Source organism: Macrotis lagotis, chromosome 6 (assembly GCF_037893015.1).
Source record: "Macrotis lagotis isolate mMagLag1 chromosome 6, bilby.v1.9.chrom.fasta, whole genome shotgun sequence".
Classification (NCBI taxonomy): Eukaryota; Metazoa; Chordata; class Mammalia; order Peramelemorphia; family Peramelidae; genus Macrotis; species Macrotis lagotis.
This window is the reverse complement of record NC_133663.1, coordinates 218641605-218665040: the sequence shown is the minus strand read 5'-3', so window position 1 is coordinate 218665040 and position 23436 is coordinate 218641605. Positions and strand designations below refer to the sequence as shown.

The 23436-nt window shown below is 35.7% G+C and overlaps 2 protein-coding genes across 2 annotated transcripts in view; both read right to left on the bottom strand.

Moving 5' to 3' along the window:
• Positions 1-23436, bottom strand: part of LOC141491396 (ephrin type-A receptor 6) — a 1165986-nt gene that overhangs the window by 241053 nt on the left and 901497 nt on the right. The window contains exon 11 of the mRNA XM_074192302.1: positions 11055-11240. Coding sequence (XP_074048403.1) covers positions 11055-11240 — 186 coding nt within the window. The remainder of the gene's footprint in view (positions 1-11054; positions 11241-23436) is intronic.
• Positions 4692-6751, bottom strand: LOC141492021 (peroxisomal acyl-coenzyme A oxidase 1-like). Its single transcript, XM_074192687.1, is given in 3 exon segments — positions 4692-6554; positions 6556-6673; positions 6676-6751. Coding segments are annotated over 3 exon segments (1980 nt in total). The 3' UTR covers positions 4692-4768.

Genomic DNA, 23436 nt, shown 5'->3' with positions numbered 1-23436 from the left:
TGTTACACCCTAGGAAGTTCCAAAGTACCCAGGTATGTTGATATTTGTAGCTACTGGGCTGTTTTCCTTCATCATTAAAGTCACAGCTTTCATCTTTTTTTTTTTTCCTTACAGAAGCCCAAAGCCTTTTCTGTTTTTCTGTTATACAGCTAATGGCATTGTTGAGCATATTACTACTTATAAAATACCACCATATATGGTTGCAAAAAAGATACAAAGCAAGATATATAATACATAGGCATCTGTGTGCGATGCATATATGCATGTGGTACATATATGTATAAGTATGCACATGTGCATTTATGGAAAAAAATAGAGGGAAATCACTTGAATGAATACAGGTTGTGGAAGGCTTTCTATGGAAGATGAAATTTTCATTGTTTAAAGGAAGCCAGGAAAATAATTTGGTAGAGTTGGGGAGGGAGAGTGTTCAGGAATGGTGGACAGTCTGAGAAAGGCCCAGAGTCAAGAAGCAGAGTGTCTAGTTCATGGGAACAGCAAGGAGGTCAATGCCTTTAGTTGAAAGAATATGTGACAGGGAGTAAAGTATAAGAAAACTGGGAAAGGTAAGAAGGTTGTGAAGGACTTTGAATGCCAAACAGGGGTTTATGAATTAGATTCTGGATGTGATAGAGAGCCACTGGCTTTATTGAGTGGGGAGGGTCGATGACATGGTCAGATTTGTCTTTGTGACAACTCTTCTTTCCTTCAACTTCAGGTACCTTCTTCAGGGGGATTTATAAGTGCTTGGCAAAGGCAAAGAAGATGGTAGATGTTGAAATCTGAAGAACTGCATTAATTTGCTCAATCACCAAAATGCATTTAATCTCTACTGACAATTGAAAAGCTGTTTGGTACTGCACCTGGGCAACCTCACTTCTGGCATTGTCTTCTCTACCTTCCCCTCTCCCAATTTATTGACTGCAATGGACAGTCCTATCTGTGGCCACTCAATAGTTCCCTTTTTTCCCCCCACTAGCTACACGTTTTATTAACGTTCTCAATTATCACAGAGACTGGAAGACATTAACGAGAATTAGACACTTGCCGTGCGGCCCCAATCTTCTCGGGAGGGTCGGTCACCGCCGCGGTCACCGCCGCGGGTGAAGCCTTTGAGGCCCACTCAAGGTAGAGCACCCCCCCCCCCCCCCGTCCACAGGAGCCAAGCAGTTTGGGGGTGGGGAGGGGGTGTCCCAAATGCTTGGAAAGGCGCCTGCGCACAACTCCGAAACTCTCAGTTCCCCTTAGCAGTGAGGAAGGCGAGGGTGGCGAGACGCGCCCCAGTTCTAGTGAGTTAGGGGCCCGGCTGCGAGTAGAAGCCAGCGGCCCAGAACCCTGAGCTCCGCCTCCAAAACCGCTGACATGGTTACAAATAATTCGACTGATAACGTGGCCTCGAGTTTTAAGAACGATTGTATGCATTTGAAGAAGCAGAAAATATTCGGTAACATTCCATAATTCGTATATCAAACTCTTGATTTGTGAAACAGAATAGTATTCAAAGTCAAGCACAGCAGCAAAACCAGCTTTTGTAATATAGTTAAAAATATTTAAAACCAATCCTCCCTATGCAGCTTTTCTCCACTGTCTTCACATACTTTTAAATGACTGTACATCAGCGTAAGGGGAAACATTTTCCTGCCTCCCTTTAGGAATTAGGAGTTTAGGGTTTGCATTTCACCTGTGGAGTGTCCGCTTCACCTGTCCTTACCTAAATAGCTCTCTTCTATAGTTCCTAGCATTTACTGATCTCATCTTAGAAATGGTACTGAAAATTTGAATGTAAAATTTGGCTAGATCAAGTTTAAAAACAAACACACCCTAAAATGTTAAGTCCTTGTTTTACAAGGTGATTTGATTCAATCTAATGGAGTCCTATCTGATTATACAATAAGACAAGTCTGATGACAAAACATGTCAAAATCACTGAATCAGTTGAATCTACAAGGAAGCCCTTCAGATTTGAGAATTCAAGTCTTCAGATTTCAGGTTTCTTAGTGTCACTCCTCATCCCTCACCTCGCCTTATTAAAAAGGGGATGTTTGGGGCCTGGATCTGGGATTTTCAAAAAAAATATTATTAGTATATGTGTTAAAAGCTTAATGACTCAAACTGAGGCTCTCCAATATAAACAGAAAAACTGAAATTCTGAAAAGGCTAGAGGGCTTTTAAGTTAACTGGGCAACATACCAAATCGTGCAGGAACTTGTAATTTAATAACTATTATCATTCAAAGGTAAAGGTACCTTTAGATATGAAAAACTCAAATTTATAGCAAGGGACTACCTGATTAAAGCAATTGTGAAGTACCTGAATTCAATCACTGTGCTACAGTAAGTACACTCTCTATAAATGAAGATAAACTGATATATAACAAGACTGCCTCAAAGCACAATGTAATTACAAGGGGACTTTGGATAAAGTTCTCTGAGACAACTTGAGCTGAAAAGAAATACTGAATACTATTCAGGCATTACAGAACAACACAATTCACAAAACACCAATGGCAGAGACTAATCAGTGAATCCACAAATCACCTGAATTAAATGCACATTTAGTTTTAAGTTTCCTATACTGATCAAAATAAAGCATTTCTTCAAAAATGCTTTGACATTTGCATCAACATTATCTACAAAAAGCTTAACTAAGAAAAATTATTTAATTCAGTACACAGTGATTCTGAATTTGATTAACGAGGATCTGAAAGGTATGTTTACACTAACATCTAGCTAATATAAGCAAGTGAAAAAGTAGACAAAAGATTTCCAAGTTTGGCTTAAGAAAAATTAAAAATAATTTAGGAATCATGTGTTTGCACAAAACAAATGATGTAAATTTTAAGTGCTTTTTTATTAAAGTAGGTTCCAATTTATTGCCTTTAGTACTATTTGCACTTGAAGAGAATGAAAATCTTAAGTTTTATAAAATTTAGTTTTTACTTATTGAGACTGATTCCAAATTAATGAGGTTTTACCATCATAAGGTATCAAAATCCAAATTCATTCTTTGCTTAATTTTAAAAAATTCTTTGCTTTGATTAAATCAGTGCAAAATACCGATCTTGGTGAATTAAATAATATAAAAAGTTCTGCCTGAGTTAGTTTAGAAATAAAACTTGATATACTAGGTCTTTCTGATATTTGCAATCTCCTTACAACTTCTTTAACATGATCACAGATTTCTTGTACAGTGTTTACTGAGTCTTGATCTGATAATCACTCCACAAATACATCTTGGCAGAATACATATAAGCATTATCACTGAAGTAATGGATCTATATTGCAATAAGGATAACATTAGATCTGACATTCTAATTTTTTCCTTTTGCCTCTTTCCCACTAACTCAGATATTGTCACATTCTCGATTGACAATAAAATAGTATTGCTGCCTAACTAGAACTTAAGTATCACACTTAAAAAAGGTTAATCTTCCTCCAAAAAAACCTATAGTAATGATATTTTTGAACTTGAGATTCTTACATTAGCAGTTTTACCTGGACAAATTTCTTTGGTGCTATTCCTTTAGTTTGCAATAACATATTGCAAAGATTTCTTGGTTTTATACAATCCGATTCAAATCAAGTAGAATTCTAGGACCAATAGATTTCACCAGGCAAATATCACAGACAGTATAAAAGTGACTTCTGTTACATAGATATCAATGAAATTACAAAGTTCAATTAAAAGTTACTTCCTTAAAATCTTTGCTATTAAACTGTGCAAATCAGACTTTAATAGAAAGGGACTTTTTAGCATTTCAGATAAAAGTTCATTAAGAGCACAAAGAAACTAAAAACCACACTTGCATCAATGAGTTGCTAACCTGTGTGGGTCTTCATTTCCTTTTTTTTATCCTCCTGTTACAGTGACTCAGGAGAGTTATTCTCTATTTCCATTCAGAAAAGATATGTTTCCCTTGCACCTCTGGCAGAGAAGCATCAACCATACTATCTTTAGGGTGCCATTTATTCAGTTTAACTTTGAAGTGCTACCTTTATTGTTAGTCCTCACAGAGGTTAACACTGCTTCTCATTGGGAAGGATATAAATAGGAAAGCAGTTACAGTGCTCTTTTAGTTAAAACTAAAGCGATAAGGTCCATAAGTCAGTTTTTTAATCATATTAGGAAGGTGCTGCTACAGAAAGCTTGGGCTGGGAAATGTTATTGGGACATAAGGTATTTCTTCCCATAATATGTATGTGCCAAATGAGAAAATGAATAGAATGGGGGAAAAGGTGGTCCTAACCTTTGAGATGAGCCTCTTTTCTCTAATCCAGGTCCTTAGGTCATACTTTTTGAGGAAGTCCCAACAGTAGAAGGGTAACAAATGTTGTGGGGCACCTACAAATTGAGGTTCTACTACTCCTCAAAATAAACCTTTTGTGTAAAAACACTTCATGCTTAAAATATATTCAGTGATTAGCAGTTATAACTTGAAAAGTCAACTACTTAGTAGTTAAAAACTGCTAATTATCAGAGGTCAAAGACCATAGAAATTAGCAGTACTGTGAAAAGAAGCTATATTTTTACAAAGCTTTTCTGAATGCTTAAAAAGTCTCTCATTATTAATTGCACTTAAGACACATCCGTTTTGCACTCAATTTCTCAAATATTTCCATTTTTCTTCATTTATAAAAAGAGGAAAAGGACCAATTTATTATTTTTCTAAGGCTATCAATATTTGATAAGCTTAAATTCAGGATGTAATTATGCAGTATAAAGGAAGGAAAGCATCTAGGCTTTCTGGAGCTGGTGGACATAACAGATTTTACAGCTTAGACTGCATTGGCTTCAGGTATTTGTGATAAGACTCATAAACCTGTGTTTTATTCAGTGGGGATTTTTTGGCCCATTCAAACATATTTTCATAAATATTGCCATCATGACGGCCAAGCACAGATCCAAGTGAAACATCTTGAAAGTCAAATGCATCTACCAAAGCAGCAGCATCAGGACGGATTATTGTCAGGAGCTCCTTCACCCGCTGGTTCACTTGGGTAAGCTGGGACTCTGTCAGGATGCCCCCCTGTATAAAGTCTCCAGCATTCTGACTGATTCCATACAGGGCATATAAGAGACACAAATTCTTCAGGACTGCTTGAATGGGTTTGTCATTAATTTTGGAGAGATTTCCAGAAAAGAGCTTTGCTACCACAAAGTGGCAATGAGCCTCACTTGCTTGAACAAGATCCACAGAAGTTAAGTTCCAAGCTATCTCTTTGCTTTTTCTATGTTTCATTTCGGTTTGAAGGTTCCTTGCTGCAGCTTCAACCAATCGGGCTGCTCGATGTTTATAGGCTTCTACTAGGCTGTCTGGGTTGTTGATATCCACCATTGCCGGCCAAGCTGCCACCTGCTGTGGCTGGATGCGCTGACTAGGCAGGTCATTCAAGTATGACACCATGCCTCCCACCAGCTTTCCCGAATGTACTTGATCATAGCTTTTTATCAAAAACCGAGCTGTTTGAAGCATCATCACAGTGTTTTCTCCTTCAAAGGTGCAAGAGGGGGTGAAAGTGACATAGATGTTTGGAAGGCCACTGCAGTGGGAGTATCCATGCCCTCCACAAGCCATCCGACAGGCTTCAATGCCAGAATTAGCTGTCCAAGTGGTGAAAGCCTTAAGCCCAGCTGTCAGTGCATGAGGCTCAGGCAGTTCACTTAGGTCCCCTTGGTTGATGTCTACATTAATACGATGATAGCTTTCCTTCATGTAGGCTCCCACAAACTGAAAGGCATAGGCAGTGGCCACGAGAGGAAAAAGTTTATACTGCTGGGTCTGAAAATCCAAGATCTGGGGTTCAGGATCACCTGGCTGGATTTCAGACTGGTGCCTTACTAAACTGTAGCGAATGGCAATAGTGCAGGCTTTAGATAAAGATCGAGCTGCTTCTCCCAAAAGGAAGGATCTGACAAATACCATGGTTCCATAAGTCATTTTGTTATTCAAAGGCTTCACATATGTGCCATCAGGTTTGACCTGGGCATGCTTCATGAGCATATTTTCCCAAGGAATTCGATAGTTGTCCATCTTTAGGTAACCATTATCCGTTTCATCATAGCCAAACTCGGGCCCAATGTCTCCGACGATAATGCCTGGCAAAGGTTTGTGGGTTCCTATTTCACGAATAGGTACAATGAAGGCATGCAATCCATAACACTCTCCCTTAGTGTAGAGCTGAGCCAGAACTATGGCATAATTTGAGGTCTTCCCAAGTCCACCAGGCCACCACTTAATAGAAGTAACAGTAGGACTGTTCAGAATAAACTCCTGTGTCTTAGGGTCATAAGTTGTTGTGGTTTCTAGGCCTCGAAGGTGAGTCCCATGGCCCATTTCTGTCTGGGCATAAGTGCCAATAATCTCCAGGTTCCAGGCTGGCATGAAGAAGCATTCCTGCTACTCCTGGGTTGCCTGGTGAAGTAATGTGGGCAAAAACATGCCTAAATGAAGGTCCAGTGGCTCAGGACGCCCACGATGTACAAAGCTTTTAAACCACACGATCTCCTCGGGGTCAGCAATGCCAAAATCTCGCATCTTCTTCACCATGGTGGCCCTTTCTGACAGCTATCTTATAACGCTTGCTTCGGGAAAGGAAATTCAGGTCTTCGTGCCTGAAGTCCGGATCGTTCGGAATCATGTTCTTGATCTCCCGGCGGTGCCGGGTCCTCTCGGGGCCCCATCCAGGATGTGCGTGAGCCTCTCCGCATCGAAGCTGGCAGCGTCCCGCTCCCTGCGCAAGTCCGCGTTCATGATGGGGCAGAGGCCACGGCGATGGTGGTCAGTCGTCCCGGCTTCGGCCGGCGGCTCTGGCCTTTCTCCAACTCGGGAGTGCGGGCCCGGCCCCTCCCCGGGCGGCGCCACCCCGTGCCCGCCCTCTCCCAGGGCACCTGACCGCGGCCCGGCGCCCCCGACACCCAGAGGGCCCGAGCCGCGCCAGGCGCTGGGCGAGGAAGCGGGGGCCGGGCCTCGGCGCTTCGGATCCGGGGCCTGCAGCCGGGCCCGGGCGGGACGAAGGGCCTCAATAGTTCCTTGAAGTGATCTGGATTGTTTAAATAGGGTTTGGAAAAAAGAGCTGTTGCTATTACTTTTAAATGACTCCCAAAAAGCTTTGGATTGCTTGGTTTTGGAGTATAGTTGATGGTTTCATCATCTAGTCATGGAAATAATCTATTAGATTCATTTGGAATATAGTCAAACTAATTGTATTTAATTAGTACCAGTGCAGCTTTAAAGTGAACATGGTAACCACTCAAATATTTCTCTTTTGGTTCTTCTAAGGATTAAAAATGGATGAATGAATAATCATTAAGCCCTTATATATTGAGCATTGTGCTAAGTAAATAGTCTTATGATATATAGGCATATGTGTTTGTAGATATACATATACACATATAAAATATCAAACATAACTTAATATGTTACATATAAGGTACACAAACCAATGCATGTATGTGTATGTACTAAGATGGACCCTGGGGAAGGAGCTCCAAAAGGCCATTGTATGTTGATGATTGTAGCCAGAGGGCTTTATTCCTTCATCATTGAAATCACAGATTTCATCTTTTTCTTTTTAATAGAAGTCCAGTGCATTTTTCTTTTTTGTTAAACAGGTAATGACATTGTTGTGCACCTTACAACTTATAAATTGTTACCATACAAGACAATAATGATTAACAAGTCTACCTTATCTTATGACTTCTGTTTGTTTCTTGTGGGAAAAAAAAATACATGCCAAGCATATTGTTATAGTTCCTCTTTCCTAGTTTTATATCAGCTATAGCTTTAGAGTTAATGAAACCATGATGGGTAGCAAATAAATGGGATCAACTTTGATCAGTTTCGGTTTTAACATAATCCAGTGTGTAATCATTTTACTGTCAACTTTAAAAATGAAAACAATTATATGCCTATTTGTGAGGGTCTACAGTATGTTCCCTGAAACGTTGTGGCACTGATCTTTCAGTGATTAGATAAATAAGACAAAAAAAAGTATTATTAACAATTCATAATGACTGCACATAGATTCATATCTACAATTTTGTGTTTGCCTTCAGCTAAAATATCATGTATTTTCTATGCCCTTAGGACTATATATAAATATAGCCACATGCACTTATTATACATTTTAATCCTTTTTAGTATTATCTTTTGTTTAATGTTGTAGTCTTTTGGGAGCACTAATTGCTATTTCTTTGTTACTTAAGGTAATCTTGGAGTAATTTCCATAAATTTATGGGACTGAGTCATTCATTTATTTGATGCTTTCTTTCTTTTTTTACTTCAGTCACAATGAAAATATTATCAATAAATTCACTTAAAATTGGTGTAATTTTGAAAACCCCAATACAAGGCATGCTCATATACACATAAAATAGTAATTTCTGTTTCTAATTCCAATATTTTTGTCTTCCTACAACTGTTTTCTTAGAGCTACTTTATGTATAATATGTTCATACATATACCTATATACATACTCACACATATGTATATGGATATATCTCACCTTACTTTTAGAAATCTTTTAAAAAGGAATCTTGATTTACCCTCAGTGATTGATGATGGTTAACAGAAACAGACAGATTATTGATAGTTATTTGCTATATATCTATTATGTTTCTAGGATTGTTTTAGGAATTTTGACATATAAAAAATTAAGAGACCCGTTTTTGTCTCAGATTGCTGAAACCTTAAAGGCCAGTGCTAAATGCTGACTTTGGGGATACCCTGTGAAACAGACTAGAGGTTTGAACTGTTATATCCATTACTATCTATTTTTAAAAATCTATTTGTTTCTTACAAAATACATTAAACAAAAACCCATTAGGCTGTAGTGCTATATATATATATATATATATATATATATATATATATATATATATATATATATATATATATCTTCCCTTTCCAGTAAAAATTTTAAATTGTTAACATGATAAATAGAAAAAAGAAAGATAAATCTAACTTCATGAGATTGTATTTAGCAAAAGAAGAAAATAAAGATCATAAAATTTAAAATTCAGGACTCAATGGTCGTATTTAGAAATTTCAAGCATAAATGTACACATGACCTCTGACCTCACTAAAAATGGTTGTTAATGCCTCATCAAGGTTCATAGCTCAACTTTTAAGTTTTCAAAGGAATTTTTTTTCTTTTTCTTATTTTAACTCTTGAATTACCAATAGGAAAGTAGGAGAGTATATGTGGTCTGTGTTTGTGTTTGTGTGTGTGTGTGTGTGTGTGTGTGTGTGTGTGTGTGTGTTTAAAGTAGTTATTCTGAATCATTGCAATGGTAATTAATAGAGTTTCTGTAAGTTCTATATATTTATTCTTTCTCAGATATATGCAAATCTCCTTCTCTCTATACAAGATATCCCAAAAGTCTTCCAGCAGTTCATGCAATTGGAAGCTTCAAGTCTCAACAAGGTTCACAACAAGGAACTTCCAGGTTCCACTCTGGAGGGCTCCTCAGTAATTTAATGAAAATTCCATTGGTCTTAAGGTCTATACCTCCTTGCCTTTAGCCTTAAATTTCAACAAATTAAAATTGGGAAACCCTGAAGTGGGTATAGTTTAGAACTTTGTGAAACAATATAAAGTAAACAGAATTTATTTTTGGCCCCTTAGACTTCCATATTCTCAATGAAAATTGTGGTTACTTCATTAGTTCTTCTAATTTTAATCCACTTTACAATACTTTAATGGCAGCTAGGTGGCACAGTGGTTAGAATATAGGACCTGGTGTCAGGAAGACCCATATTCATGAATTCACAACTGGTTACTAGAGATGTGTCCCTGGGCAAATCACATAACTCTGTTTGCCTCAGTTTCCTTATTTGTAAGATGAGTTGGTGAACAAAATGGAAATTATTCAAATATCTTTGTCAAGAAAATCCCAAATGAGGCCATGAAGAGTTGGATATGACTGAAGCAACTCAAAAACAGAAATGACATTTTTGAAATGATTTTTCTTTCAAGGATCTTTGAGGTTTGCCATGAAATATTATGTTTATTAAATTTAAAAGAGGAAATAGAAGGACTGGGAATGCATTTTTAATAGGCAAAAGTAAATCAATCTTGAGTCACAGATGGGATACACAGACTTCTGACACGTGATCATGCTTTATAAAACATACCAGCTCTAAGATCATAGTGACATCTCATTTCCCTGCTCACCTAGGATCCAACCCTCCTTTAGTGGAGACTTCAGTTAACAAAGAATGAATGAGATATAATGTACATTTAATGAACATTTAATGTAAATTATATTGTATTTTTGGGTATCTTAATAGAGCAAAAGAAGATGGGTGGTATATTTACTGTTTCTTAATGATTTAAGTAGAATAAAATATTTAAAAATTAAATTCTTAGAATAAATGTTAAATTGAAATTGAAAAAAAAGCTTAAAGAAAACACATTTTAATGGGATGGGATTACTCCAAGTATATGAAAAGGAGATTTTATTTTGAGAGAAAATTAGGTTCTTTCATTATATTCTATAAAAAATCACAGTTTTACTAAGTGGACTTTCTAAAGACAATCTAGGGGATGGAATAATAAAAAATATTATGATTGGAAATTTTTTTACTTAAAAAATGCTCCAGTACTATATAGCCTCATCGAGATGATTATTTTTTTGTATAGCAGTGTTTTATTTCAATAATGTGCGATATTTAAGCACTTTCTTCTTTTAAAAGTGATATTTAGATAACTATAAAGGGAATAAATAGTTCATACCATTGGTATCAAGGACAGAGACATTTACTTTTGGTTCATCACTCCAAAGTAAATTGGAAGTGACTTATGGTTAATATCACTTCAAGGCTGTTCCATGACCTATACAAACTAATTTATTTCTGGGGAGAGGAGTCCACTTTCAAAGGAAATGTCACAGTCTGATATTCACACTTTTGTTGACAGTCTCAAGAAAAGGAGAATTGATTAGCAAAGGTTAGGAACTTAAACATTCCCCTAAGCATAGTGTGGTATTATTTAATTTTTAATTCAAACACTTACAGTATACAAAGGAGCTGATAAAAACGAATAATAACTTACTTTTTGTGACAACACCTTCTAGGCGAATGATGTTTGGGTGGTCAAACTGTCCCATGATACTAGCTTCTCTTAGAAAATCCCTTCTTTGCCTGTCCATGTGACCACTTTTCAATGTTTTGATGGCAACTGGGATTTCTCTTTTCCCTGGTGTTTTCAAACGTCCACTGCAAACTTCTCCAAATTCACCTTGAAATAAGAGTTTTAAACAAAGACTTAATAATTTAGAAGTTTTAGTACAATTTCTTTGTTTTAAACACAAGACTCCTCTCCAAGGGCATTTTCACATGAGGAACTTTTTAATATAAAATGTGAAACCTCACATGTTTGTTCAACTACTTTGATAACAAATTACCATGGAATAAACATCCAAAGGGCAGCTCAGTAGTAGAATGGTTAGATTGCCAGGGATCTAAAATCATCTTCTTGAGTTAAAATCTGGCCTCAGACACTTACTAGCAGTGTGATCCTGGAAAAGTCATTTAACCCCTTTTGCATCAGTTTCCTCATCTATAAAATGAGCTAGAGAAGGAATTGGCAGGCAACTCCAGGATACTTGCTAAGAAAATCCAACATGAGATTGCAAAGATTCAGATACAACTGAAATGACTGAACAATAAAGCATGCAAATGTATTGCAAAGTACCTACTGGTATTAAATATTCATGAATAACTAAACTTATAGCCAATATATTGGATGATGCTAATGATGTCTAAAAGAAAAAATTAGTAAGCACATTTTTTGAATCCACTATTAATATTAACTTATTGGTCAAACACATATTATGTACAGATGATATTTACTTTGATTTTTTTTTCTGCAAGGTGGTCATCTCTGAATTTCATTTATCTGGTAAAAAAGTAATCTTGAGGTCATGTAATCTAGGATTATAATTATGTGAGATCACGCTCAACACTAGAAAAATTTAAGGATATTTTGAAAGACCAAACCTTGTTAATTGATGAAGTGTATTTTTTTAAAAACCATAAGGCAAAAAAATGAAGATAATAGGATAATTTTTTTAGGTTTTTTGCAAGGCAAACAGGGTTAAGTGACTTGCCCAAGGCCACACAGCTAGGTAATTATTATTAAGTGTCTGAGACTGGATTTGAACTCAGGTACTCCTGACTCCAGGGCTGGTGCTCTATCTACTGCACCAACTAGCCACCCCAATAGGATAATTTTTAAAAATAATTTGACATGCATGGTTCTTCTGGTTAACTCACATATTCATCTACCAAAATAATTAGTCACATGTATACAAATAGGAAGAATACCAAGAAAAGTTATGAATTTTCTTTGACTTCAGTATATGAATACTGCTTTGAGAATCTGCTACATTTATTAACAATCATTATAAGAGATTATAAGGAAAAAAGAAAAATTGTTAAGGAATTTATCATCTAATTAGAAATATAAGACAAATATTCTTGAAACAATTAGTAAGGACAGCTAAGTGGCACAGTGATAGAAAACAGGCCCTGGCATCAGGAGGACCTGAGTTGAAATTTGACTTCAGATATTTAATAATTGCCTAGTTTTGTGAACATGAGCAAATCACTCTTAACCCAATTTCCTTAAATAAATAATATTTTAAAAAATCAGTTAGTAAACTATTCAAGACAGTCTATAATTAAATAGTAAATCCTGACATTGACTAAACACTATGGAAATTCAGACAAAGAAGATTTATGAGGTTAATGAAGATCAGAGAACTCTTTCTTGAAAAGATGGGGCTTGTTTTCATTTTTGTTTGTTTCTGACTCTTTGTGACCCCATTTGTAGTTTTTCTTGGTGAAGATACTAGAGAGGTTTGTCACTCTATCCACTGTGCTACCTAGCTGTTCTAATGGGGTTTGTGTTGAACCCTAAAAGGTATGAACAAAATTTGGAAAGCCTGAAGTATGGATGACCATTCAAAGTTTGTGGAATAACAGTGAAGATGCATTACACTTCCTCTAGAGCTACTCTCCCTCCTCCGGCTCAAATTGACTGATCTAGAGAATGGCTAGTTACTATTTCCTCATGATCATTGGGCTAAACTTGAAGACAATCTGGGTGTTTAAACTTATTTATGAACCTCAAATCAATGTATTTCTCACTTATTGACACATATATTTCATTAGCTTACAGAAATGGTATTTAATAAATAGAAATAAAAAGCATGATAATTAGCAAACATCCCTAAAACTCATATCACATACTCTCTTCTTGTATAATCAAGGTTCCTGGGGATAGTAATCTAAAATTGAGAGTAAGATGACTATAACATGCATAGAGAACATATGACATCATGATTCATGATTACTGGGAACCTTTTGTATTGTTATTGCATCCTTGTGAGCCTCCCATTGGATGTTGTTCAATGCTGGGCTCCAAGGGTCTGTGCCATTATAGAATCCATAATATGTACTTCGTCTGCACTCCTAAAGGGGTCACCTTTCCTTATTGTGTTTAGTTTGTCATTGGTATGTCCCTCAGTTCCTGATGCAAATTCTACCATCAACCACTGCTGTTCAGGGGCACTGCCATAATGCCAATGAGGGTTCCAGATCTCCCAACTTTTTAAAGTTAATCATATCGTCAATAGTGTTCTCTGTCTTCTCTCCCTCCCACCAAAAGGTGATTCCCTTTGTGGATTCCTTTACAACTGAATTTGACTATCACAGCCCTGAATCTTGTCTGGTTTGCTGATTTCAAAACATATTCCCCCAGGACAAGATGATTCTCATTAAGATATTTCCTTTAGGACATTATCTGCTTTCATTAAATGACACAAATCCCTATGATATTTAACACTGATTAAGGGCTTGATTACTTTTTGATCGATTGATTCAACACAATTTTCTGGGTCCCTTGATTATAATAATTAAGTTAGGGATAGAAACTCCATATGGATAGGCAAGGTAAGGCCAATAAACAATGTGGGAAATGAATTAAATAGACTTCCATGCCTGAACATGCTTGTAATATTTAGGCATTTTTCAGGAGTGAATTGCCTGCTTGTTTACCAGTTGGTCTCTGTACTTTCCCCCTATATAATTTTCTTTTTTTATGTTTCTTTTGGTATTTTTTCATAATGGCAGAAAAAGAAAAAAATCACCAAAAATTAGTATGGCTATTAATTTTGATAGTTAACATGAGTTAAAAGTCTGTTGGGGAGGAATTTGAATGGACTCCAAGTTATGGATCACTTCAACCCCATTAATTTAGATAAATGAAAGTTTGCTAAATTCACTTGAAGTTCTAGTAGGATGTTAGAATGTAAAAGAAAAAGTGTAATGGCAAACACAGAAAGGAAATAAAGAAAACTGCATAGTTACAATATTTATTATAATAATTTACAAAAATAATGTTTGTAACTTTAGAAATGTCAAAGATTTATAAAGACATATGTAAACATACATACCTTTAACTTTGGCCAGACATGATTGAGTTCCCTAACAATTAATTACAAAGGTGCTCAAATATCATCCTTACAATTATTTCAAAATCAAAGGAAAAAAGTCACTTTTATTTAAGGTAAATCTTAACTACTTGTGGGATCCTGTTCCTGTGAACATAGATCAAAGAGATTCCAGTTATTAGTTCTCTTTGTATTGGTAGTTGTAATTTTTTTTAAAGCTCAGGTGGCGAAGTGGATAAAGCACCTGCCCTGGAGTCAGGAGTACCTGGGTTCAAATCTGGTCTCAGACACTTAATAATTGCCTAGCTGGGCAAGCCACTTAATCCCATTTGCCTTGCAAAAAAAAAAAACCTAAAAGAAAAAAGCTCAGGCTAAGACTTTTCTACTGATGATAAAAAGATGGAAAGTTGATCAAAATTTTCCATATTTTTCTTTCAAGGTAGAGAATTTTGAAGGAGGGAATGAGGCATTTCTATTTTTAATATGTGGTCTATCTAGACACACTAAGGTAAATGAAGATTCATCTTCAGATCACCTTGATTCACTGTGATGAATATTCAAAACAAAAAACAGATTTTCCTGTTTTTCTCAATAGTAAGACTGCTGATGGATCGAAAGTTTCATCATCAATTTAACGCCTCTCATCTGATATAAAATGATAATCCATGGGATTTTTCTTTTGTTTCAAGTAAACTTTTAAATATGATGCAATGAATGGACTAATCTATTGATATTTTACCAAGAATGACACAACACTGTTTTTTTTTTTTTTTATTTCCTTGTTGCCTGAATTCACGTATCTTATTAACACTAGGCAGGTGTTTCTTCAAGTGAAGCATTGCATTATCAAGCTGTTATCACACTCATTCTAGTGGCACCAAAAACAGTTGTCTCAATTAGGAACATTGAAAGCATTCTTTCTGTTTATTTCAGAAGTTCAGTCAGAGGGCAAATCTGAATCTTTTTCTTTCACGCTTGATATCTCTGGCAGATATGTAAAAATAAATGCATTTAACTATATAATTTCTGAAACTACTGATGACAATTCTTTAAGTGATATGCTTTCTAGCAGCAATGGACAGCTAGATGATACAGTGGATAGAGTGCCAGACCTGTGCTAGGAAACCTCATTGTCATGAGTTCAAATCTGACCTTAGACATTTACTAGTTGTATGATCTTGAGCAATTGACTTAGCCCTATTTGCCTCAGTAAAATGATCTGGAGAAGGAAATGACAAACCAATTCAGTATCATTGCCAAGAAAATCCTGAATTGGATCATGGAGAGTTGTACATGACTGAAAAGACTGAACAACAAAAACAGCCTAATAACATCAGAACAATCCAATTTGTATGCTTAGGCTTAATATGTGGATCTTAGAGACATTAAGTCTAATTAAGCCTGAAGCAAGGATACTGAAGAAGGTAAAAATGAATACTCTGACCTAAAGGAACTTAACTGCATACACATTAAGAATATGTACAGATTGGATGGAGATTATCTGAAAAAGGGAAGGCATGCATGGTGTGTGTGTGTGTGTGTGTGTGTGTGTGTGTGTGTGTGTACCAATCAAAGTGTCCTAAGGAAATTAGGAGTTGAAGTGAAGCTTGAAGGAGGCAAGAAACTAGGAGGTAAAGGTGAGGTCTTGGAACATTCCAGGCAAGTGGGATAATTAGTTCATAGGCACAAAAACAGAAGATGGAGGGACTTGTTCGAGGAATTTCATGGAAATCAGAATGGCAATTGAAAAGAGAATGTAGAGGGAATTATAGTTTTAAAAGGTGAGAAGCATTCAGATTATAAAGAGCTTTAAATTTCTGGAGATAATAGGGAAGCACTGAAGATTACTGAATAGAGAGATGATGGATATGATCAGAGCTATGCTTTAGAAAGATTACCCTGGCATCTGAGTGGTTGGTGTGTGAAAATTGAGATTTGAAGCATGGACACCAGTTAGGAAGTCTTCACAATAGTTTCGGAAAGAGATGAAGAGGATCTGAACCAGGGTTTTTTTTTTCAGAGTTCATCCATAAAGGAGAGGAGAATAATAGGATAAGAACTATCAATAACAGCCAGATAAAGTGATGATTTCTTAAGGATGGCAAGACATGCATTATCTTAATAGGCAGCAGAAGAGTGATTATAAAGGAGAGATTAAAGATATGAGAGATGTTTTCTGTAGAAATCTGGAGGAAATTGGCTTAAGGGTGCACATGGATGAATTTTTCTTGGAAAGGAAGAGGTAAAAATTTTCCTTTGAGCCTATAATGATTGATGAAAAGTAGAGTAACTTGTTGGAGTGGTGTTAGATTAGACAGAAGGTAGTTCTGGGTCATTTGATTAATAAGAAGAAAGACTAGATATTTTCCCTGATTTCTAAAACGCCTTATACCTTTCTAAAACAAAAATTATGTACCCAATATGAAACAACTTCAGCTATTTTGATGGTCTAGATACCTAAAACCCAAAAGAAGGCAAACAAAAAAAAGCAGAGGAATAACCCAAATCCATTCTGATCTCATTCAACACTTACTCTACCTCCTATCTTACTGATAGCAAGAGTGTACTAGCAGAGCAAAGACTATGGCACAGACTTTCATCAAAACTCACCCTTAGACACTCCTCCCCCTTTCTTCTTTCTTGTGCTATAGATACTACAGATCTAGGATGAGGAAGTTTGCTCAGGACTTGATAGTAAGCTTCATCATAGCTCTTGAGGAGCTAAAGTTTTCTGGAGACTAAAATCTGGATAAACCAGTGCTGCAAAACTAAACTACTGGTGATGGAGAGAACAGATTCTGAACTGTCAGTGTTGGGTCAGAGAACTAATGAATAGAAGAGTGGGGCAGGACATGTCATTGTGCACATTAGGAGCTGTGCAGGACTCTAAGTCTGAGAAAAAGAGTACAACATCCAATTCTGACCACTAGAAGGTCAATTAGTGGGAGACCTAGACTGGCCTAGAGTGGCCCAGTGTGGGAGGGGACTGAATAACTTTGAAATCTAACCTTGTAAGGAAACCAAAATCAGAGTGAAAAGAGTCAGGAAAAAAGAAAAAAATAAAATAAATAAGGGAAAATACTGGAAGTATCAAAGATTTCAGGAAGAAGTAAATTCAAAGATTGTGTATTTAGACAGATAAATAAACAGGAAAAACTAAACCAATAGGGATAAATATTTACCCCAGATCTAGTAAATGAATCCAGGTATAAAGCAACACTACAAAATAAAGGAAAATGATTCAACACTTGATGGGACAAAGGATTCTGTGGAATTTGGGAAGGACATGGAAATGCAACATGCTATTCTGAAATGGTTTAAAAAAGAATTGGGAATTATGAGAGGAGAAATTAAGGAAAAAACTAATGAACAGAACAGAAAAACTGAACTCTTCAAGCCAGCTGCATCAAAGAACCAAAAGAAAGAACAATAGATTAGAATTCAAACACATAGAAATGAAGAACAAATTCGAAGAAGAGAAGCAAAAAAAAAACCCCACAACAAACCTAAGACAAAATGTAAGCACTATGTAGGCAAAACATATTGAACTTGAAGATGGAATGAGCAGAGACAGCTGGGTCTCCCAGAAGAACATGACAGACCAAAAAAGCCTTGCCATCATAACAAATGAAATAATGAAAAAGACTGCCCAGAATTTTTCAATAGAGAAATTGAAATTCAATGTAAAGAATTCACACAGATTGCCTCCAGGGAAAAAAAACAACCCTAAGCTTATAAACTCTAAGACACAGAGTTGTTAAGTTTAACAATTCAATTCAGAAACAAGAAGTTCTGGGAGAAAGAGCTTCAAATACACAGGAAAGGATTTGAATAATGGCAATGCTAATGATTATCCCCTTGAAAAAGAAAAGGGGAATAGAATGGAATAATGTGTTCTAAAGAGCAAAGGAACTCAGGATGTGTAGCCCTGGCTGATGAATCTTGCAAGTCTGAGCTAAACATAATGAATGTGAACCATTTTGAGAAGAAAATCAGAACCTGAAGAGATTATTTGTCTTTCAAAAGCTCAACAGAATTGTAGCATCCATGAATAAATACAGCAGATAAGGACAGTGACAGCAATGGAATGACAATAGAGAGACCAGTAAAAGACTTCTTATTAAATGTACACAAAGAGATAGGGGTGAAGGTAGAAATCTAGTAGAGGTAAAAGTGAAGAGGCAGATTGGGAATTACAGAAAGAACCTGTTGACACCTTGTATAAAGGTGAATGTTTCTTTTGGGCGATATTACAGTATAGAAGGGCACATATAAGGGAAGAATAGGAGCAGGGGAACAGAGAGGAGTGAGTAATATTTGAGGATCAAATCAAAAGCTCGCAATGAGGGAAACGTGACCTTTATAGTTTTAGAAAGTAAAGATTAAAAAGGGAATCAAGAGTAAAGAGTGGAGTTTGGTTCAGCAAGCATGGAGATAAGGATGAAAAAAAGAATATAATCAGTGCAGGGGTTGTGGTCTGAGAAAAAACAAAGGAGTGGAGGGAATAGAGTTTAAAAATGAAGATGAAGGGGAGGCTAGGTGGTACAGTGGATAGAGCATCGGCTCTGGAGTCAGGAGTACCTGAGTTCAAGTCTGACCTCAGACACTTAATAATTACCTAGCTGTGTGGCCTTGGGCAAGACACTTAACCCCGTTGCCTTACAAAAAAAAAAACAACTAAAAAAATGAAGATGAAGAACAGGGTTAAAAGGTCTTAAGGCAAAAGGAAAGACAAAATGATAAAATATTATGTCCATATGCATATAAAGGTATTTTAAAGTTAATGAACAAGGAAATGGAATTATGTGGATGATAGCAGGGGTGACAATCTGTGTGTAACTAAGATGGAATTCTTTTTGTATCATTATCCTCTTATCCAACCTGTTAAAACCTCTGCTCTTCTTCTCAGAATAATATTTATTACTGACATCCATAATAGAAGGAAATACCAAATTTTAGTTGGAGGTTAGTGAAAATAGAAATGTAATTTTCCCCCATCCTACTTCACAAACCTGCTGAAATCTATACAAGCAGTGGATCTCAGGTTCAAAACTCCTAAATGATAGTAAAAATATTTTATGAACAATTTCTCTCCTTGGGATAGGATTGTGAGGTAAGGCCTACTGTAAGATCCTGAATTTCGAAACCTATGAACTTTTGCCTAAATTCCACTCCTAAGTTTCTGCCTAGTCATCTATCGGACCATGCAATGGGGGAACCTCCCTGAGGACCTGCATTCAATGATAACATGCCACACTATCTCAAGATAAGCAGTAGATGCTTGGAAATCCCCTACTGAACCATATATAAGGTCTCTCCTCACTTTACTCGGGGTTCCAGGATACTAGCCCTGTCCTAGGGTTGGAACCCTAGCTCAAGCTAGTTTAATAAACCCTTGCTATTGCATCTCCATCATGTCTGTTCCATAATTGGGGACTTTTCTTGTAACTTAACACTACCAAGTCTAAATGAAAAAGAGACCTGTGTAATATTCTGATAATCTTGGGATGTTTGAGACCCTAAGTTTAGTTAATTAAACTTGTTAGATATATGCCTATTCCTAGCTTTGATTTTATTGTGCAAATCTCTGCAGGATAGAGAAACCATTTGCTTACTATAGATACAAAATCTAGCTGGAGGTGGCAGAAATGTATTGCTTAGGGGACCACCATAAGATATGGTTGCAAGGAATTCAAAGTGATTGCAGAATGTTGGGGAAGATGGAAGAAAAGGAAATAAGAATAGGAGATTTTTAGTAGGTTGACAGATTTATTATTTTCTATTTCTAGGGCAGTTAGGTAGTACAGTGAATAAAGCACTGGTCCTAGAGTCAAGAAAACATGAATTCCAATACAAACTCTCTAGCTGTGTGAACCTGAGCAAGTCATTTAATCTTTTGCCTCACTTTTATTCTTTCTTTGAATAGAGATAATAATAACATTTAACTCCAAGAGCTATTAAGATGATAAAATGAGATATTATTATTATTATTATTATTATTATTATTATTATTATTATTATTATTATTACTCTATCTTTGGGTGTACCTCATGATATGGCAATCAGTCAAGAATGAAAATTAGAATCCTTCTTATGATTAATGCTGTCTATTGTCTTCAAATAAACATTCATTCTCCACACATTTTTTTAGGTTTTTGCAAGGCAAATGGGGTTAAGTGGCTTGCCCAAGGCCACACAGCTAGGTAATTATTAAGTGTCTGAGACCAGATTTGAACTCCAGGGTCGGTGCTTTATTCACTGTGCCACCTAGCTGCCCCCATTCTCCACACTTTAAAGATATTGCCTAGAGGTCTATAAGAAGATGTTTGACTAAAAATAGTTAACATTTTAAAGTCTAAAAAAGTTTATAATACAACTCAGTAAGGAACCAAGCTTAAATCTCTAAGCATTTTGATTCCTCTATAATGATACACTAGGATGAAGAAGCTTTGGCTTCCCTTCTTGGTTCTATTGGTATTGTGATTTGGGGAAGTCAATTTTTCTTTCAAAGATCTGAAAAATTAAATAGCTTTTATCTCTGTCTCTTAGGAAATAAAAATAAATGGGTTAATATTTTCAAAGTATTTTGAGTTGCTCATAAAAAGTACTTTATAGCTAAAAAGCATTATTTGTAATAGTAGTGGTAGTAGTATTAGTAGTAGTGCATCCTTTCTTCTTGTTCTTCTTCATCATCATCATTATCATCATCAACAATGTTAGGAATTACTGGGAGGGAAACATGCCACCTGTATAAATAAGACTCTTAAGAGTCTTAGAGAGTTACTAGGGTCACTAGGGGATTAAAGGCTGGTTCACTGATACACATTTACTACGTGCCAGAGTCCAGTTTTCTTCTATTTCATTAGATCATGCTGCCTCTCTTCATATTCATAATTTATATAAATGTTATTAATCAGCTGTTTTTCAGTTGACTGACTCTTCCTGACTCCATTTGGGGTTTTCTTAGCAAGGATACTGCAGTAGTTTGCCATTGTCTTCTCCAGATCATTTTATAGATGAGGAAATTGAGGCAAATAGGGTAAAGAGACTTACCCAGGGGCACTCAGGTAATGTTTGAGGTCAGATTTGAACTCAGGGAGATGAGTCTTCCTGACATTTACACCTGCCACTCTACCACCCAGCTGCCATAATCAATACCAACAAATAACCAAAAAATGTGGAATAAAATTTTACATAGAAACTTATAATGTGAACTATTTTAAGTTAATTAGTAAAAAAAAAACTATCTACTATATTTACATATTTTAAAAAGTCTTTTTTCTCCTGTTGATAAGGTGCTTTTAAATACACTTCCAACTAAGTGGGGTATTCTTATCTCTAGTCTATTTATTATTCTGTTATTAATGTTTAATTCTCTTTAAAAATGTACTCATCAAACATTTCAAATTCTGCTACATACTTGACAGTAACCAATAAAGAATGTCATTTAACTCAATATGTGGAATACTCAGGAAAAGCTCAAATAAGACATTTTGAAGTCCAGTCAGGCAATAAACCTGAGCAGTCATCACAATGAAGAACCAAGTGTTTAGACAGGCATGACTAAGAAGAGAGTGAACTGTCAGTTTTGGATGGTCATGAATGCTTTAAAAAAATCAGAAAAGCAAATCATCAGGAACCCAGAGATAAGTGTAAAAGTCAAAATAATCTCAGCACAAAGATAATTCCAGGCCTCTGAATAGCTGAATAAGATGCTAAGCATCTTTGGCTACTAGCTCTAGTGGGTTATTAATAAACTGAAATGAAAAATTGAAAATTTCTCTAAAAACTAAAGATTTTAGTTGAATGACTATATATATATATATACACATACACACACATATATGTATATATATACATATATATATATATATATAATAATTATAAGTAAATACTCCAAGACTTAAATAGTAAATGTTCTATGTGAAAACCTTTAAATCATCTTATGCATTTCCTTTTACTACACAACCTGATTGGTTGCTATGTCTTGATGATTTTATTTTTCCAACATCTGTCATATCTATCAACTAATTTCAGGTTCTCATCTCTTCTTATCCAGATTATCATACCAATGACAACAACTAACTTCTATATAGGCCTTCAAATTTGCTATTGTTCTTTATGCATGATATCTCATTTGAACCTCATAATAATTCTGTGAAATAGTTGTTGAAATTTTATGATTCCCTGATGAAGGAACCAAGTCTCTAAGACATTAAATGACTTGCCCATTGTCAAATAGTAATAGTGAAATAACTATTATCAAACAACTATTAACTATTATACAAAACAGCTATTATTTCTTTTCACAAAAAATGAAAAATTGATAAAAATTATATTAAGCATTTACTACGTGGAAGATGTATAAGGCCTTAACTAGTTAGGAGAATTTGTCCTCAGATTTCCTCTGATGTCAGTTCTAGTACTATAAGTACTTTCTAGGATTCAATTTGTTCTATCTAGTTATTTATTTGATCTATCTAGTTAATTATCTATCACTATCTCTATCAATCTATGTATCTACTGAATGATTTGCTGATATATCTTTCTCTATATACAAACTCATTTTCTCCCTTGAGCTTGACTTATGTATCACTATTTGATTATTGGACATTTCAAACTTGATGACATGGAGACCTCTTAGATTCAACACATCTAAATAGAACTCATTTTTTCCTCTTTAAACACTCCCTTATTACAAATGTTTGCCTTTCTTTTGGAGGTATCATCTTTCTTTCACTATCTCTGGCTTATAATCATCTAATATACCCAACCAGATGTCAGCAACATCTCTAATATCTTACCCCTTCTCTCTACTTATACAAGTACCAATGTAGTTCAGGTCCTCCTCAACTTTCAGCTAGAGTTCTCCCACTTGTTTCTCCCCATTATAGTTCATCCTATACAATACTGCCAAAGATGTTTTCCTTAAGTATAAATCTCACCCTATGATTTCCCTACTCAACCAATTGCAGCTTA